The following is a 17998-nucleotide window of genomic DNA, read 5'->3' as shown; positions in this document are numbered from 1 at the left end:
TAGCTCCGTACTAGCTGTTATGAAAAAGTTTAACTCTATCCCATCAAAAGCCAGTACAACAGGATATCGTGAATCCCTCTATAGTGTCCTTCTGCTGTCTAACAGCCCATGCTGGGACTGCAGAGTCAGAGGAGATTCACCCTCAGGTCCAGGAAAGTTTTCAGAAACAGGGGTTTTAAAACTTGATTTTCTGCTGCCACCTCTGTTTTGTTTCAATTACAGAGGGAATCTGGCTTCTCATGTACACCAGGTCACTGGGAAAGAAAATACACCTAAATGCTTAAGAAGTGAGATTAGGAATAATATTACCAAAGGTCTAACAAAGACAGAAAGAGAGATAGAGAGAAGAAAGAGAGAGAGAGAGAAAAAGTGAGAAAAAAGAAGAAAGGAAGGAAAGAAAGAAGCAATGAATGAATAAGGGAATGAGTGAATGAACAAGGAAATGAAGGAACAAAAGAGAGAAAGAAAGAGAAATGAATAAAGAGAAAAAGAGCAAAACAGAGGAAGGATGGAAGCAATAAAAGGAAAGAAAGAAAAGAAGAAAGAAAAAGAAAAGAAAAAAGGGAAAGAAGAAAAAGAAAGAAAAAGAACAACATAAAGAAAAGAGAGAAAGAAAAAGAAAAAGAGAAAGAAAGAAAGAAAGAAAGAAAGAAAGAAAGAAAGAAAGAAAGTAAAAGAGAAGCTAATGAACAAGAGATCATCCTGCTGTATTCTGTGAATATGCTGGGAGTCACAGGAGACAGACAGTTATCTCATTGATGCTGAAATAGAGTATATTGCAATAGTTTCCTCAGGGCATACTTGATCTCTTTGTTCCTCATGCTGTAGATGAGGGGATTCACTGCTGGAGGCACCACTGAGTACAGAAATGACACCACTAAATCCAGGGTTGAGGAGGAGATGGAGGGGGGCTTCAGGTAAGCAACCATTCCAGTGCTGATCAACAAGGAGACCACGGCCAAGTGAGGGAGGCACGTGGAGAAGGCTTTGTGCCGTCCCTGCTCCGAGGGCATCCTCAGCACAGCCCTGAAGATCTGCACATAGGAGAGCACAATGAAAACAAAACACACAAAAGTAAAAGAGGTACTAAACACAAGAAGCCTAAGTTCCCTGAGGTAGTCTGAGTCTGAGCAGGAGAGTCGAAGGATCTGGGGGACTTCACAGAAGAACTGGTCCACGGCATTACCTCGGCAGAGTGGTATTGAAAATGTATGTGCAGTGTGCAGCAGAGCAGAGAGAAACCCACTGCCCCAGGCAGCTGCTGCCATGTGGACACAAGCTCTGCTGCCCAGGAGAGTCCCATAGTGCAGGGGTTTGCAGATGGCCACGTAGCGGTCATATGCCATGACGGTCAGGAGATAATATTCTGATGAGATTAAAAATAGAAAAAAGAAGACCTGTGCAGCACATCCCCCATAGGAGATGGCCCAGGTGTCCCAAAGGGAATTGGCCATGGCTTTGGGGACAGTGGTGGAGATGGAGCCCAGGTCAAGGAGGGAGAGGTTGAGGAGGAAGAAGTACATGGGGGTGTGGAGGCGGTGGTCGTAGGCGATGGCAGTGATGATGAGGCCGTTGCCCAGGAGGGCAGCCAGGTAGATGCCCAGGAAGAGCCAGAAGTGCAAGAGCTGCAGGTCCCGTGTGTCTGCGAATGCCAGCAGGAGGAACTCAGTGATGGAGCTGCCGTTGGACATCTGATCCCTTGATTCACGAGGTACTGCTGACTGAGTGTCCTGGTTCGAGGTAAAGCAGAACCAATTTTGTTCAGTGGCTTCGCTTCTTGGCTGGGCCTCTTCTAACAACTGAAATTGGCTGCATATTGTGCAGACAGTGTTCACTCTCTCAGAGTGATAAGGCCAATTGTTTATAGCTGATGCCCAGGCATGGTATGCAGAGAGGCTCCTGCTTACACTTATTGTCATAACAGCCAAGGCCAACCAACTTTGTTATTTGCCACGTTGGAGGGTCGGAAGCGGAAAAGCATAGTGGGGTCCCACCTGCAGGGAGGAGCGGACAGGACAGGTGACCCAAAACTGACCAACAGGGTATTCCATCCCATCTGCCTCATGCTCAGTATAAAAGCTGAGGGACCAAAGGGTCACGGGCTCTTCCTTCAATGGCCGACATCTGAGGAGGACTCTGTCTGACTGTGATCCCAATCCTGACTCCAGATCCGGAATCCAGTTCCCGTCCGCCACTGAGTCCAGCCTGGGACTGCCCCAGTGCCAGCCGGTGACGTGATTGTCATCTCGGGAGCTTGATACGGTTTTGTATATATTTTTTCATTATTTCTTTTTATTTTATTATTAATATTTCATTAAAGTAGTTTAGTTTCTTCTAAACTCATAAGTCTCTTTTTCCTCCTCTGCCTCTCTCTTTGTAGAGGGGTAGAGGGGAGCATCTGTCGGTCCCGTCTGGGGTCCCTCGGGTCCCCAGTGGTGGATTTGGCCTAAACCACGACACTGAGAAAGCACACTCACAACTCAGGGCAGCTCTGAGCAAATCTCTTCCCATTCCCTGCCCTTCAAAACCTCTACCCCCGAAAACACACATCGCCTCTCTCCTTTTTTCTAGGGAATTTTTGAATCTCCTGTGTTGGCGCTCTGGTTTATGCTGGCCCAGTTGTGGGCTTGGGAGCTGCTTGTGGGCTCCCAAGGAGTCATCCTTGCTCCACAACAGCGGGGATTGTGAAAAGGACATGACAGCTTCTGAAATTCACTCTTTACCTCATCGGTCATCCACTTGTAATGAAGTGTGGAGCTGCTCAGCATATTCCTGCAGGAAAACCTCAAGGAAAGTCCTGGATGTCTTAAAACTGTAGTGATGTGAACAGAGCCAGTTCCCTCCTCAGCCCTGGGGGGATAAGGCAACACTGGAGTACACTACCTTCCTCCCCAGCCCCTACTCCCCTCCCCAGAAGGGTAGGGAGAAGAAACCTCATGGGTTGAGACAAAGACAGTTAAAAATAACAGTAATGGAAAAGAAAAGAATAATGGTAAAAGTATATACAAAAACCAAAAGTGACACAATACACGTGCTTACCACCCAATGCCCATCCCAAGCAGTAATCACAGATTCCTGCTCCCCGCCAACCCACCATTTATGTACTGAGCATGATGGTATGGAACGTTCCTTTGCCCAGCTTGTCCTGCCTGTGGTCCCTCTCAGTTTGTATTGGAAGATGAAAAAGTCCTTCACTTACTATGAGCATTACTGAGCAACAAATAAAACAAAATGTGTTATCAATATTATTCTCATACCAAATACGAACCACAGCAGCTTCTAGGAAGAAAATTAACTCTATCCCAGCTGAAACCAGGACAACTCCCAGGTAGCCCTTGTCTTGACGGGCTTCTGGAGAAGACCCCTGTGAAACACCTTGGGGTGATGTGGAGCTGTGAGCCAACCTGACCCATGCAGCAGCCTCTCCACAGCAGAAGGACCCTGCCCTGCCCTGCCGGGGGTCAATCCTTTGACCCACAGCTTCTGCCACAGGCTGTGGGGCGCTCCCTGGACAGGCTGAGTGCTGACCCTGGCAGGCGGCAGAGTCCCTGCCCTGGCACACGGTCCCCTGGGGTGCAGGGACCCTGCTGAGAAGGACAGCCCTGGGCACCTGTGCCTGCACACACACCTTCACAGCCCTGACGCCGTCCCCGGGAGAAGGCAGCCATCGTGCCCATTCCCTCTGATGGTGCAGCAGAGGATCCCTGCTCTGGAGCACATCCTCCTCCTCTACACTGCAGCGAGATCCCGTAGGTTTTGGGCTATGGCAGCTTTAGGAGATCCCTGCAGGAGCTGCGGCTGCATTGCCCCGCAGCCAGAGACTTACCGTGTCAGGGGCTGTGGAGGTTTCTCTCTCTGTGAGCTCTCAGTGTCCTCCTGCTCCCAACTGCCTTTAACCCCTCTCTGCCTCGCTCGTCTGCCCTCGGACCCTGCCCTGCTGTGCTTTGCAGAGGAGCTTCTCCTGGGCAGAGCTGTCTCTCTGCAGCATGCCCACTTGCCATGAGCCTCCTCCCTCCCAGGAGCCTGGGCCAGTTTAGCGGCAGAGGAGCAGCCCAAGGCATTTTAATGACCTCTCTGGTGATTTTGGTGCTGAGTCCATGAACCTCAGACACAGAGGAAGCTGAAGAAAACTCTCAAGAAGTAGAAGTCAGATGTTAACTCCAAAGTTTTTTGGAGTGTTAATGGGTCCCTCTGAGAGCCATTACTGCCAAAGCCTCGGTGGGGGCTTGTTAACAATCTTTGAAAAGTTTTACAAAGTTGTGTGGTTCTTTAAAAAATTGTTAAAAAATGTTGAACCACACGACTCTCACAGAGTTCCCCCTCTTGGGCTTCCCATCCCTCTGCCATCAGGAGCGCCCAATGGCATTCTCTCTCCTGCCTTCGTACCTGGTCATGTTAGTGGGAAAGCTGCTGATCATTTCCCTCATTCTTGCTGAAGGAGACCTCCACAGGCCCATGTATTCTTTCCTCTATAACCTCTCCCGTGTGGAGAACTTCATCACGACATCCATCCCAGCCAAAGCCATCGGAAACTGGCTGATAGGGAGCAAAGCCATCTCCTACGCAGGCTGCTTACCTCAATGCTACTTCCTCTGCCTTCTGGGCTGCACTGAGTTTGTGCTTCTGGTTGTCATGTCCTACGACCGTTATGATGCCATATGCCACCCTCTTCAGCCGCCTGTGCTCATGAACAGTCAGCTTTACCTTCAGCCCTAAAGGTGGGCTTGTGGACTGCAGGCTTCCTGGCCATCTGTGTCTCCACTGTCCCGGTTGCCAGGCTGCCCTTCTGCAGGGTATTGAGCACTTCCTCTAGGACAGTGTGCTTTTGATGAAGTTGTCCTGTGCAGAAACACAGATTATTGAGCTGATCACCTTCAGAACCTCATGCATCATTCTCCTTGGCTCCCTGGGCATGACAGCAAGGTCCTACCTGTACATCATTAGTACCATACTTGGGTTGTAGTCAGCTTCCTCATGGCAAAAGGCATTCTCTGCATGTTTCTCTCCCTTCATCCTTGTCATCTTGGGCTACAGTAGCTGCATCTTCCTGCATGTCCAGCCTTCAGATCACCACATTTTCTATAACAGGGCAGTGTCCCTTCTCAAAACAGTCATAACTTCTTTGATGAGACCCTTTATTTCCAGCCTGAGGAACCAGCAGATGAAAGATGGTCCCAAGGCGAGCTTGAAGAGAAGTGTGATAATCTTCAGGAAACAGGAAATCTTCTTTTCTGTCTAAGAAGAGATGTTGTAAGTGTATGTGTGAGAAAGGTGTGGGGAGGGCAAACACATGATTCATAGAATCATAGAATGGTTTAGGTTGGAAGGGACCTTAAATATCATAGAGTTCCAACCTCCCTGCCATAGACAGGGCCACCTCCCACTAGACCAGGTTGTCCAAAAGCCCAACCAGCCTGGCCTTAAACATCTCCAGTGATGGAGTTTCCACAGCTTCTCTGGACAAGCTGTTCCAGTGCCTTCCCATGGAAAAGTGAAAAATTTCTTCCTAATATCTAATCTAAAGCTTCCTTCTTCCAGTTTGAAGCCATTCCCTCTCATCCTATCACTACATGCCCTTGAAAAAAGTCCTTCCTCAGCTCTCCTGTAGACCCCCTGTAGAATCACATGATTCTGATGCAGTGTAAAATTTCTTGATATGAATATCATAACAGGTTCTGTACTGCAACATACCATCATAAGAAGACCTTCTGGCATCACAGAATCATAGAATGGCTTGGGTTGGAAAGGACCTTAAAGATCATCTAGTTCCAACCCCCTGCCATGGGCAGGGACACCTCCCACTAGAACAGGTTGCTCAAATCAATCCCCATCCAACCTGCACCAGAGATGTCTTTCCAATGATCTAAAAGCACTTGATAAACATTTTACCATCCAAGTTCCTCTTTCTTTTGATTTATGAAACTGACTTATTGCAAACGGCTTCTGTAGGAGACATTAACAACTATCTGAGATTAATCCCTCCCAAATCACCTTCTCTGAGCCATTCCTCTTGGTGCCTTCTACTCCTTACGGGAAGAGAAATGTTTCCCATTTGTGATTCATCATGTCCTGAGGTGGGTGACTACATGCTCACCACTTGAGAGATGTCTCTCCACTGAACACAGACAAGGGCCTCAGACCAGATGTCCAATTTAGAATCTAAATGTGATCTTAGATCTTAACATAGGTTAAGTTCAGAACTAAGGTTTGACCTTAATTTAGACTTGATGATCTGACAGCTGAAATGAGGCAGGAAAAATCCACATTAATATCTCTGTATTCCTACTGTGGTGTGTGCTGGGGGTATGAGAACCTCAGTATCCAACCACCAGGAACTTTGGACTTCCAATCTTTGAGAGTGCAGCAATTTCAGGTTTTTTCTCTGTGTCCGGAGCTGAGACATGAGAGAACAGTAAGTTACCTGACGAGGCCTACACTGTGCTGCAAGTGAAGGCAGAGGCAACATCTATCAGCCGCTCCTGGAGTTGTATATTGTTCTTCAAGAATGTTGTGTGAGCAGAGAGCAGTATGACTCTTGGGCAAGCACAGGAAACCCTAATGAGATCCAAATCCCTGTGGCACACAGAGGAAAACGTAAACGTTCTTATACATGTCTTTGTTTTATCCAGTCATTGTATGAAGGCAAGCTCCTGATGATTTATTCTGGGTGAGTGCACGTTGAGCCCTGTTTGCAGAGCCAGGAAGGCAGTTGTGAGGGGGAGGAGAAACAGAAGTGATACCTGCACATAGCTCGAGAACGGAGGGGATACGGTTAGTTTCAGGTAACTGTATACACCGTGGAGACGGTTGCAAAGTCTGAACTGTTCTATGCTTCTGCTGTGATCAATGCAGGGAGACTTCCTGAGGGCAATCCATTGCTTTTGGGTTCATCTGTGCAGAGCACCTCTGATGAGGTACCCTCATTCAAATTCTTTTTTTTTCCCATTGGCCCAGGGGAGCATGTGTTCACCTGGATGAAAGAAGATGGTCCGTAAAAGGAAACCAATGCTTCTAGAGTGATTTCAGTTGTCCACATTAAGTGGGATGAGTTATACTTCCTAAATACCATTGTGGGTATTTTCTTCCTGGAGAATGAGAAGTGAGGCCAGATGATGAGGTCAGGTGCAGGTTTTCTCTTAAGAATGTTGACACTTGATCAGAAGACAGTCTTCCCCTGACAGGGAGCAGCAAGAGCTGGGCCGCTCTCTAAAGGAAGGCAACCCTGGTGCAGCAATCGGATTATTATCCCCTTTTATTTTTTCAGGTAGGCAGTGATGATGTAGTAAGAAGAACGCCAAGGGCAATGAAGAAGTATTTCAGGGCCTTGGGACGACTGGTTAAGGGATCGGGAGCCCGTCTTGTTTTCTTCTATCCCTCCTGTTGCAGGGAGTGATGAGGGGGTTAACAGGAAGAGCCAGCAGGTCAATGACTGACTCCAAACTTGGTGCTACCAGTAGGGTTTTGGGTTCTTTCATCACGGCCCGATTTACAGAACACCGGGCCTGCTGGCAGCAGATGGGAAAAGCCTGTCTCACAGGGGAAAAGGGGTCTTGGACTAGAGTTAGCAGGGCTCACTGAGAGAGCTTTAAAGTCAATTGGAAGGGGGGTGGGCATGTGACTGGGCTCGATAGAGAGGCGCCTGGGGGTAGTAGCTGAGCACTTGTGGGGCAGAGTGCTGGTATTTTTGAGGATTGGAAGGCCCACCACCCCTCAAGGGCAAAAACTATACACTCATTGGCTTTTGTGAAATGCCTATACACTAATGAGCGCAGCATGGGGAATAAACAAGAGGAGTCAGAGGTCTGCGTGCGGTCACAGGACCATGATCTCATTGCAATTACTGAGACGTGGTGCTCAAATGACTGGAACGCTGTGATGGAGGGCTATGTTCTCTTTAGGAAAGGTAAGCCAGCGAGGCAAGGTGGTGGAGTCGCTCTTTATGTCAGAGAGCAACTGGAATGTATCGAGCTCTCCCTGGGAGCAGACGAAGAGCAAGTTGAGAGCTTGTGGGTAAGGATCAAGGGGCAGGGTAATATGAGAGACACTGTTGTGGGTGTCTATTACAGGCCACCTGATCAGGATGGGGAAGTTGATGAGGCCTTCTACAGACAGGTGAGAATTGCCTCACAATCACAGGCCTTGGTTCTGATGGGGGACTTCAACTACCCTGGTATCTGCTGGGAAGGCCACACAGCTGGGCATGTACAGTCCAGGAGGTTCCTCCAGTGCATTGATGACAACTTTTTGACTCAGGTGGTGGAGGAGCCCAGCAGGAGAGGTGTACTACTGGACCTAGTACTGACAAACAAAGAAGGACTGGTGGAGGCTGTTGAGGTTGGGGGCAGACTGGGCTGCAGTGATCATGAGAAGATTGAGTTCAGGATTAAGTGCAGTATACACAAAAAGACAAGTAGGGTTGAAATCTTAAACTTCAGGAAGGCTAACTTTGATTGCTTCAAGGAATTGCTTGGACAAATCCCATGGGGGAGGGCTCTAGAGAGAAGGGGGGCTCAAGAGAGCTGGCTCACTTCCTCCAAGCTCAGGATCGGTGCATCCCGAAGAGCAAGAAATTAGGCAAGGGAAGAAGGAGACCTGCATGGCTGAGTAGGGACCTTCTGAAAAAGCTCAGGTGCAAGAAGGGAATTTACAATGGGTGGACAAAGGGGCTGACCGCTTGGGAAGAGTATAAGAATGCTGTCAGGGTATGCAGGGAGGAAACAAGGAAAGCCAAGGCAGCCTTGGAATTAAACCTGGCAAGGGATGTCAAGGCCAACAGGAAGGGTTTCTTTAAGTATATAGGAGACAAAAGGAAAACTAGGGAAAATGTGGGCCCGCTGTTGAATGAGACAGGTGCCGTGGTGACAGATGATGCAGAGAAGGCGGAGTTGCTGAATGCCTTCTTTGCTTCTGTCTTCACTGCTCTGGCCACTCCTTGGGAGACCCAGATTTTGCAGGTAATGGAGAAAGTCTGGAGAAAGCAAGACTTTCCCTTGGTTGATGAGGAACAAGTTAGAGATCAGTTAGATAAACTGGATATCCACAAGTCCATGGGGCCTGATGGGATTCACCCTTGAGTGTTGAGGGAGCTGAGGGAAGTCATTGCTGGGCCGCTCTCCATCATCTTTGAAAGGTCCCGGAGAACAGGTAAGGTGCCTGAGGGACTGGAGGAAAGCCAATGTCACTCCAGTCTTCAAAAAGGGCAAGAATGATGACTCAGGAAACTACAGGTCGGTCAGCCTTACCTCCATCCCTGGAAAGATGATGGAACAGCTTGTTGTGGGTGTCATCTCAAAGCACCTGAAAGAAAAGAAGATTATCAGAAGTACTCAGCATGGATTCACCAAGGGGAAGTCATGTCTGACTGATCTGATAGCCTTCTATGATGGGGTGGCTGGATAGGTAGAAGAGAGGAAGGCAGTGGATGTTGTCTACCTTGACTTTGGCAAGGCTTTCTATACTGTCTCTCACATCATCCTCACATGCAAGCTTAGGAAGAGTAGGTTAGATGAATGGACAGTGGAGTGGATTGAGAACTGTCTGACAGGTAGAGCTCAGAGGGTTGTGGTTAGTGGTGCAGAGTCTCGCTGGAAGTCAGTAACGAGTGGTGTCCCTCAGGGGTCAGTACTGGATCCAGTCCTGTTCAATATATTCATCAATGACATGGATGAAGGCATAGAGTGTACCATCAGCAAGTTTACTGATGACACGAAACTGGGAGGAGTGGCTGACACACCAGAAGGCTGTGCTGCCTGGACAGGCTGGAGAGTTGGGCAGAGAGAAACTGTATGAAATTCAACAAGGGCAAGTGTAGGGTACTGCACCTGGGGAGGAATAAGCCCATGCATCAGTACAGGTTGGGGGCTGACCTCCTGGAGAGCAGCTCTGTGGAAAAGGACCTGGGAGTCCTGCTGGACAACAGGATGACCATGAGCCACCAATGTGCCCTGGTGGCCAAGAAGGTGGATGGCATCCTGGGGTGCATCAAGAAGAGTGTGGCCAGCAGGTCGAGGGAGGTCATCCTTCCCCTCTGCTCTGCCCTGGTGAGGCCACATCTGGAGTACCGTGTCCAGTTTTGGGCTCCCCAGTTCAAGTAGGACAGGGATCTGCTGGAGAGGGTCCAGCAAAGGGCTACGAAGATGATTAGGGGATTGGAACATCTTTCTTATGAGGAAAGGCTGAGGGACTTGGGACTTTCTAGTCTGGAGAAGGTAAGATTGAGGGGGGATCTTATAATGCTTATAAATACTTAAAGGGAGGGTGGCAGGAGGATGGGAGCAGTCTTTTTTCAGTGGTGCCCAGTGACAGGACAAGAGGTAATGGGCACAAAGTTGAGCATAGGAAGTTCCGTCTAAACATGAGGAGGAACTTTACTTTGAGGGTGGCAGAGGACTGGCACAGGCTGCCCAGAGAGGTGGTGGAGTCTCAGGCTCTGGAGACATTCCAAACCGACCTGAACACCATCCTGTGCAACCTGCTGTAGGTGTACCTACCCTGGCAGGGGGGTTGGACTGGAAGATCTCCAGGGCTCCCTTCCGACCCCTGTCGTTCTATGATTCTGATTCTGTGATGTGCAGGTAGAGCCGTTATCCAAGTAATCATATACATCTGAATTGTGAACCACAAAAAACCAGTGCATTTAAACTTTTGCATAAAACCACAAAGAGTAAATAAACTATGCAACACAGTCGGCAGGTTAAACGGAGTTGACTCAGTTAAGAACAAACAAAGCTCTCTAAAGGTGCAATATAACATTTCATTTAAGAACGACGTGATGTGAGCTGTCTGTTCTAATCTCTGGGCAAGCTGGAATTCAAACTATTCAGCCAATCTATCACAGCTCTGGTCGGGCCCTGCTCAAGCCCCACACTGGGCACCAATACGTATGCTGAGATTTGGGCTGAACCAGCCACTGGGCGGAAAAACATGTGCCCTCCCCAACCTCTCTTCAAAGAGAGGCAGGAGAAAGAGAGAGAGTTATGAGTTTAGAAGCAACTAAACTACTTTAATTGAATATTAATAATGAAATTAAAAGGCAATAATGAAATAGATACAAAACCCTATCAAGCTCCCAGGATGACAATCCCATCAGTGGTGGGACTGGGGAAGTCCCAGACTGAACTCAGCAATGGATGAGAACTGGATTCTGGATCTGGATTCAGGACTGGGATGAAAGGTAGATGAACAGAGTCCTTCTTGGATGTCAGCCATTGAAGAAAAAGAGACTGACCCTTTGTTCCCTCAGCTTTTACACTGAGCACGAGGCAGATGGGATGGAATACCCTGTTGGTCAGTTTGGGGTCACCTGTCCTGTCCGCTCTTCCCCGCAGGTGGGACCCCTCTGTGCTTTTCCGCTTCCGACCCTCCAATGGGGAAAGCAACAAAGTGGATGTTACAGCAATAAGTATAAGCAGGAGCCTCCCTGCATGCCTTTCCTTGGCCTCAACTATAAACACAGGTAAGCAGAGTCTTACCACTCTGAGAGAAGGCTGTGTCTGCACAATATGCTGTTAATTTCAGTAGTTAGAAGAGGCTCAGCTCAAAAGTGAAGTTCCTGAACAGAAAATTGATTCTGCTTCACCTCAAACCAGGACCACACTTTTAAATTCCGCTGGACAGGGTGCTGGGCCATCTAACTGACACTGTGCTTTTGCCAAGAAAGGTTGGACCAGATGACCCTTGAGGTCCCTTCCAACCTGCTATTCTATGATTCTAAGATTTTTTTCAGTGCTGTTCAGTGACAGGATCAGCAGCGATGGGCACGAGCTGAAACACAGCTCTGAACATCAGGAAAAGTTTTTGAACTGAGGAGTGGCACAGGTTTCCCAGAGATGTTGTGGAGTCTCCATCCTTGATGATATTCAGGAGGCATCTGGACATGATCCTGGACAACAGGCTGTAGGTGGCCCTGCTACAGAAGGGGAGTTGACCAGATGACTTTTGGTGGTCCCTTCCGCCCTCAACCATTCGTCAATTCTGTGAAAAAGACAAATAATCCTTGATTTGGCCTTTCCTTCTGGTTTCAGGTGTCTCGAATTACTGATGGCTCATCTAAGAAGCAAAGACTGAGATTAAAAAGGCATCAAATCCCTCAGCCTTGTCAATGTCTTGTGTCACCAGGACTCCTGCCCCATTCAACTGTGGTCTCATGTTTTCCCAAGCCCTCCCTTTGCCAGTGATATAGTAGTAGCATCCTTTCTTGTTCCTTTCATTTCCCTTCCCAGATAAAACGAGCATGTTCCCCATGAGAGCATGGCGCATGGTCATCTGAAGAAAGCTTTAATCTTTCTTAACTATCTTCCTTAATCTTCCTGATTCCCTGAAGAAGACACCCACTACCTCACCCATGTGTCTCTGCCCACTAAACGCATTTGTTCTCAGCTGACTCATCGTCTCTCCCCAGGGTGACATCCAGACATTCCTTCTGCTCTCTCTCATGACCTGTTGGAGCGGGTCAAGAGAAGGCCATGAAGATGATCAGAGCACTGGAACATCTCTCCTATGAGGACAGGCTGAGAGAGTTTGGGTTGTTCAGCCTGGAGAAGAGAAGAGAAGACTGCAGGGAGACCTTATAGAAATTTTCCAGTATCTGAAGGGCCTCTACAAGAACGCTGGAGAGGGACTTTTTACAAGGGCATGTAGTGATAGGATGAGAGGGAATGGCTTCTGACTGGAAGAGGGGAGATTTAGATGAGATATTAGGAAGAAATTTTCACTATGAGAGTGGTGAAGCACTGGAACAAATTGCTCAGGGAAGTTGTGGAGGCTCCATCCCTGGAAGTGCTCAAGGCCAGGTTGGATGGCGTTGGAGCAACCTGGTCTAGTGGGAGGTGTCCCTGCCCATGGCAGCGATGTTGGAACTACATGATCTTTAAGGTCGCTTCCACACTAAACCTTTCAATGGTTATATGATTCTATGAAGGGCAACTCCTTCTCCTCCCACTCCTCCCCTTCATGGTTTGTCCTTCTAAAGAGCCTTTATCTATCCACTGCAGCACTCCAGTTGTGTGCGCTATGCGCCATGTTTGTGCTATGCAAATGAGGCTGTGAATCTGTCACTGCACACAGAATTCTAATTCCTCTTGTTTGTTCTCCATGCTGTGAGAATTACTGTGCAAGACCCCCAAAGAGGTGTCCAGTCATGCTGATCTCCCAGAAAGGGCGTGGGAGCCTTTCCATCATGTCTCCTTAGAGATGTGTGTATGTTTGGGTGATTCCCCATCAGTACTGCTCTGTTGATTACCATGCCCCTTTTGTTACCATCCTGCAAGACCCTTTCCTGTCATTGACACCCATCACTTCCTCATGTGACTGTTGGTCATTCCCTCCCTTCCTCGTCAATTCCAGTTTGAAGTTTTCTTTCCAGCTTGGTCCCGTTGTTATCAAAGACACTTTTCCCCAACTTCCACAGGTGAAGTCTTTCTCTTCCAAGCAGTTACGGGTCCTCAGAGAATGTCTCATGGTTCTAGTAACTCTGTGGCTGACACCAGATGCACAACCAATTGTGTACCTGCAGGATCTGTCCACTTCTCCTCAAACCTTTTCCCCTCAGTAGAAGGACTGAGATCACCATCTACACCCCCATGCCCTTGACCAGCGCACCCAGAGTCACATAGTCATGCTTCATGTTTTCCAGGTGTCCTGGGACAGGGTCATTGGTGCTCGTGTGGAAGAGCAAGCAGGGGTTAATAGTCCTAAAGAAGGACTCCTTAGAAGCTGCTAGAGCCTGCCAGCAGCTTGCCAGCAGTCACAGTCTCCTCTGACTAGCCTTAACTGGCAGCAACATAAATCAAGATTTAAGTTCACCGAGGATCTCTGATGAAGTCCTCAGAAGAGGATTTCAGGACTCTTGCGGACGAAGTGAATTGGAAGAATCTTGGTGTGAATTCAGTGTTGACTTCATTGTGAGCAGGAGGTTGGTCTGGAAACGTTCCATCTCCCTCCCAACTTGAACAGTTCTGTGATAAACCTGTCATCTCTGATGACGGGTACTGTGGTTCTTGCAGCCATTAATTCCTCATCTGTATGTGGGTTAGCACCAAGCATGGTAGCCCCAGAGCCAGACCCTCACAGTGGTGTCCTGCTGCCACCAGGGCCTGAACCACTGCCAGCTCAGTGTTTCACTGTGGGTAACTGCTTGTTCAAACAGAACAGGCTGTCCCTACAGCCTGCAACAGCTGTGCATTGCAACAGGGTGACCAATGAGAGCGACACATGCAGAACATGATGATATGAGAGTGACAATATTCCAATATCCCTGCGGTAACTTGGAAATCCAATCAAATCTGTTTGGACTGTAAGAACCCTAAACGTCTCAGGCATGCATTGGTAAGGTTGACCGCATCAGTAGGAGAGGCTGAGAGAGCTGAAGTTGTTCAATTGTGAGAAGAGAGGGCTTTGGGCAGAACTAAAGATGACAGTTCTACCACTCCCAAGGGATCATCAATAAGGTGCCTTCCACCCTCTTCCCTGATGTGTGTGAGGAAACACTGTTTACCCACGAAGAGAGTGAAGCACTGGAGCAGGTTGGACAGCACATTGTGCTGTGTCATTCCTTTGAAGGTTTCAAAGCCAACATGAATAAATCCCTGAGCAACCTGGTGTAACCTGATAGCTGCGCTTGCTGTGAGATGGCCATTGGCCTAAGGAGCTTCTGCGGTCCCTTCAATATGAATGATTCCGTGCTTCCTTCCACCACAGCTCTTCCCTTTATCATGGTAGGGAAAGTACTCAGACTCTCCAAGACCCTGAAAGTAAGTCAGACATAGGTTTGGTCAGATCATCTGGGTCATTCTTGTCCCACACCAGTCACTGCTGCTCACATCCAGAGCTTCTTGTCAGGAACCCCCAAAACAGCCTTGATCTAGTCCTTAGCTTCACCTGCCATTTCCTTTCTCCCTCTTTTCTTCCCTTTGATCCTTCTTGTACCTTCCAGTACAAACAGCCCACCCCTGTTTTCTCTTTCCTCACTGGCCCTGGTTTTGCATGCTTTGCAGATGTTTCTGACATGGTCACCATGGATAATCCTAAATTGGAAAGAAGTTGCATTAAAGTAGCCCCACCTGTTAGTATCTGTAGTGTCCTGTAAAGCCCTGTGCTGTTACCTTGTGTGGAACACATCATCAGGGCTGCCATCTGCATGCTAATGTAAGCAGCTGACAAAAGGGAGCTTCAGTCCAGCGGGGGGCTAGAGAAACTCTGGGATTTGGGCAACAGAAAACCTTTGAAATTTTACGCGGAGAAGAGGCCAGTGGTGCATCAGGGGGAAGATTAATACAGTAGAAGAGGGCAGCCTGGGACTTGCCTGGCTGAGTAGGCACCCTGAGGAGGAGGGCCTGGGCACCACGAGGGATGCCAGAGGAGCCAGTAGGGCATGCTCACCATGCAAAGGGCCAGGTGCATTTGGAGCAGCATTAGGAGGAGTGTGGGTCACCCACACCAGCGGAGCAGTCATCCCACTCCACTGAAACCTCGTGTGGCCATCTCTGGACTAGCGTGTCCCTCTTTGGGGCTTCCTGTTCTAGACAAGTGGGGAGGAATGGAGAGTGTCCAGAGGAGGTCTGCCAATACGGGATTCATGGCCTCAAGCACATGTCCCATTTGGGGAGGCTGAGGGACTTGGGGTCCTTCAGCCTGGTGAAGTGGAGGCTCACATCACAGTCACAAGCCATAACTGCTTGAAGGGTGGTTTCAGAGTGGTAATAAAGCAGGAGAGAGGAAGAATGCCACAATGTGTGCCTTGGGAGGTTGAGACTAGAAAAGAAGAGAAGGAAATGTCACTGCAAGGGCAGTGCTGTGGAACAATCGGGCACCCAGAGGGAGGCTGGACCAGCCCATGGCTTTGTCTTTCAAGGACCAGGCAGGGAGTATGGAGAGATATCAGTAAGGGCAGTGAGATATTGAGGTGAAAATGAAAGACAATTGAGTGCCTTCAAAGAAAGAAGGGGGCACTGAAAGCCCCCACCAGACATGATCTCTTCTTCACCATGGCTATGGCTACTGCCTTTGCCACCAAGTCCTACCAGAAGGTACCTTAACCTTTTTCAGGAAGACATCATTACCTCCTTGCCCCACCCAGAAGTGTCATGCCATACTCCTGCCCTCGGCATTGCACGTCCCCACATCACACTGCCCCAGGAAGAGCCCTGAGCAAGGGGTGAGGGACAAGATCTCCTTTCCCAGGGACTGCAGGTCAGAGCATGGCCCTTTGGCTCAATGTAACACATTCAGGTTTTCTCAGCATCAGAGCCACCTTTAATTTTCCTTTCCCTATCTGTCATTATTGACTCCTGTTTTCTGCTCTAATGAGCCCCTGGGGAGGCTTTGTTGGTAATGGTCCTCAGTGGGACCCATTAACACTCCAAGAAAGTGTTGGGTTTGCAGATGACATCGAAGTTCTGCTTCTTAAGAAGTTTCTTGTACTTCCTCTCAGTGTCTGACGTTCATGGACTCCATGCCAAACCCACCACAGGGGTCATTAAAATGCCTTGGGCTGGTGCTCTGCTGCTGAGCTGGGCCGGGCTCTTGGGACAGAGGGAGCACTTGGTGAGTTGGTGCTGCTGTAGAGAGACAGCTCTGCCCAGGAGCAGCTCCTCTGCAAAGCGCAGCAGGGCTGAGGGAACAGCTTCAGGTGCGACGATGAGGTGAGCAGTGCAGAGAGAGCTTGAAGGCAGTTGGGAGTGGAAGACAGCTGAGAGCTCACTGTGGGAGAAAGCTTCACAGTCCTCTGCACGGTAAGTCTCGGGCTGCAGGGCACTGCCACTGCAGTGTAGAAGAAGATAAGGGTGTTCTCCAGAGCAGGGCTTCCCTGCAGCACTGTCAGAGGTACAGGACTGCCTTGTTCTGGGGATGGCTGCAGGGGTGTACAGGCGGGTGTGCAGCCAGGGGTGCCCAGGGCTGTCCTTCAGAGCAGGGTCCCTGTGCCCCGGGGGGCTGTGTGCCTTCCCAGTGAGCTTCTGCCCTCAAGGATGTGGCATCCAGCGCAGCAGCTGCCTCATCTGCGGCCAGAGCTTGGGCAGAAGAGACTCTCCTGAGCGCCCTTCTGTCCCTCCCTGGCCTTGCCTGCCTTGGCAGAACCATTGGGCCATTTCTCCTTGCTTCTCCACCCATCCCTGCTCTTGCTGTTGCTCTTCTTTTTAGGTTCTCTGGGATGGGGCTTCAGCAGCAGCTCAGTGATTGACCCTGCAGGTCCTGCCATGCTGATGTGTCCATGGTGCCCAAGCCCCCTTCCAACCTGTGGGTCTCTAGGCAATGCATTCCACGGTCTGGGGATAAAGATGACATATTGTTAAGGACACCCCATCTTCTGGGCATCCAAAAGCTCCCAGCTCTTCACTGGGGAGTGGAGGTTGAAGATCTGCACTTTGAAACCTGGATTCCTCTGATCTCTCTGTGGTCATCCTCCAGAGCAAAGAGGTGCAAGAAAAAGCAGCTGAGCTTTTCTTCAGCTTTCTTCAGCTGAGCTGAGCTGAGATGGACAGATGGTCTGTTTCCTCTCTCCAGCTCTCCTCCTTCTGCACTCAGGCTCTGTCCTATTGCTCCCAGGATTCTCCAAATAGCACTTGTAGTGTAATAAAAATACCAGGGACTTTTTTCTTCAAAAATTACTCTTTAGGTTAGACAGAGGTAACAGGAGCAAAATAAACAAAACCCCCAACCCACATCTGTGTTCTGCCGCCCGGGGAACTAGGAGTGACAATGGTCAAAAGCTTTTTTACATCAGTGATAGGTTCAACCTGCGATCACTCCTGTTTCCTGTCTGCCCATTGCTGCACAGCATGACTGACTCCTCTAGAGCCCACAGCAGAGTCCCCTACTCCCCACTGCACCCTCAGTCTGCACAAACCAGGATCACACCAGGAACTGCACAGACGTCTTTCTGGAAGGACAGAGTTCACTTGGGAGACATTACTGTAACATATGGAACAGGCTCCGCTCAGAGGTGTCTGTTCTAACTCCTCACTGTTTTTTCCTCCTTCAACAGGCCCCTCTGTTCAGGGGG

The 17998-nt window shown here is 49.1% G+C and overlaps 1 protein-coding gene and 1 pseudogene across 2 annotated transcripts; one reads left to right on the top strand and one right to left on the bottom strand.

The window, feature by feature from the left end:
- Positions 1-752: 752 nt before the first annotated feature.
- LOC309683945 (olfactory receptor 14J1-like) lies at positions 753-1691 on the bottom strand (the record flags this gene model as incomplete). The annotated part of the gene is made up of 1 exon (XM_082499917.1): positions 753-1691. The coding sequence occupies one exon, from the start codon at positions 1689-1691 to the stop codon at positions 753-755; it is 939 nt and encodes a 312-aa protein (XP_082356043.1).
- Positions 1692-4287: 2596 nt separating this feature from the next.
- Positions 4288-5239, top strand: LOC309683944 (olfactory receptor 6M1-like; annotated as a pseudogene). The gene has a single exon. The product of its transcript is annotated as an olfactory receptor 6M1-like (transcript).
- The last annotated feature ends 12759 nt before the right edge of the window (positions 5240-17998 follow it).

The sequence above is a fragment of the Vanellus vanellus genome (genome assembly GCF_965231255.1).
Source record: "Vanellus vanellus genome assembly, contig: HAP1_SCAFFOLD_35, whole genome shotgun sequence".
Classification (NCBI taxonomy): domain Eukaryota; kingdom Metazoa; phylum Chordata; class Aves; order Charadriiformes; family Charadriidae; genus Vanellus; species Vanellus vanellus.
Note: the sequence above shows the minus strand (reverse complement) of the source record. Positions and strands in the feature narration are given on the sequence as shown.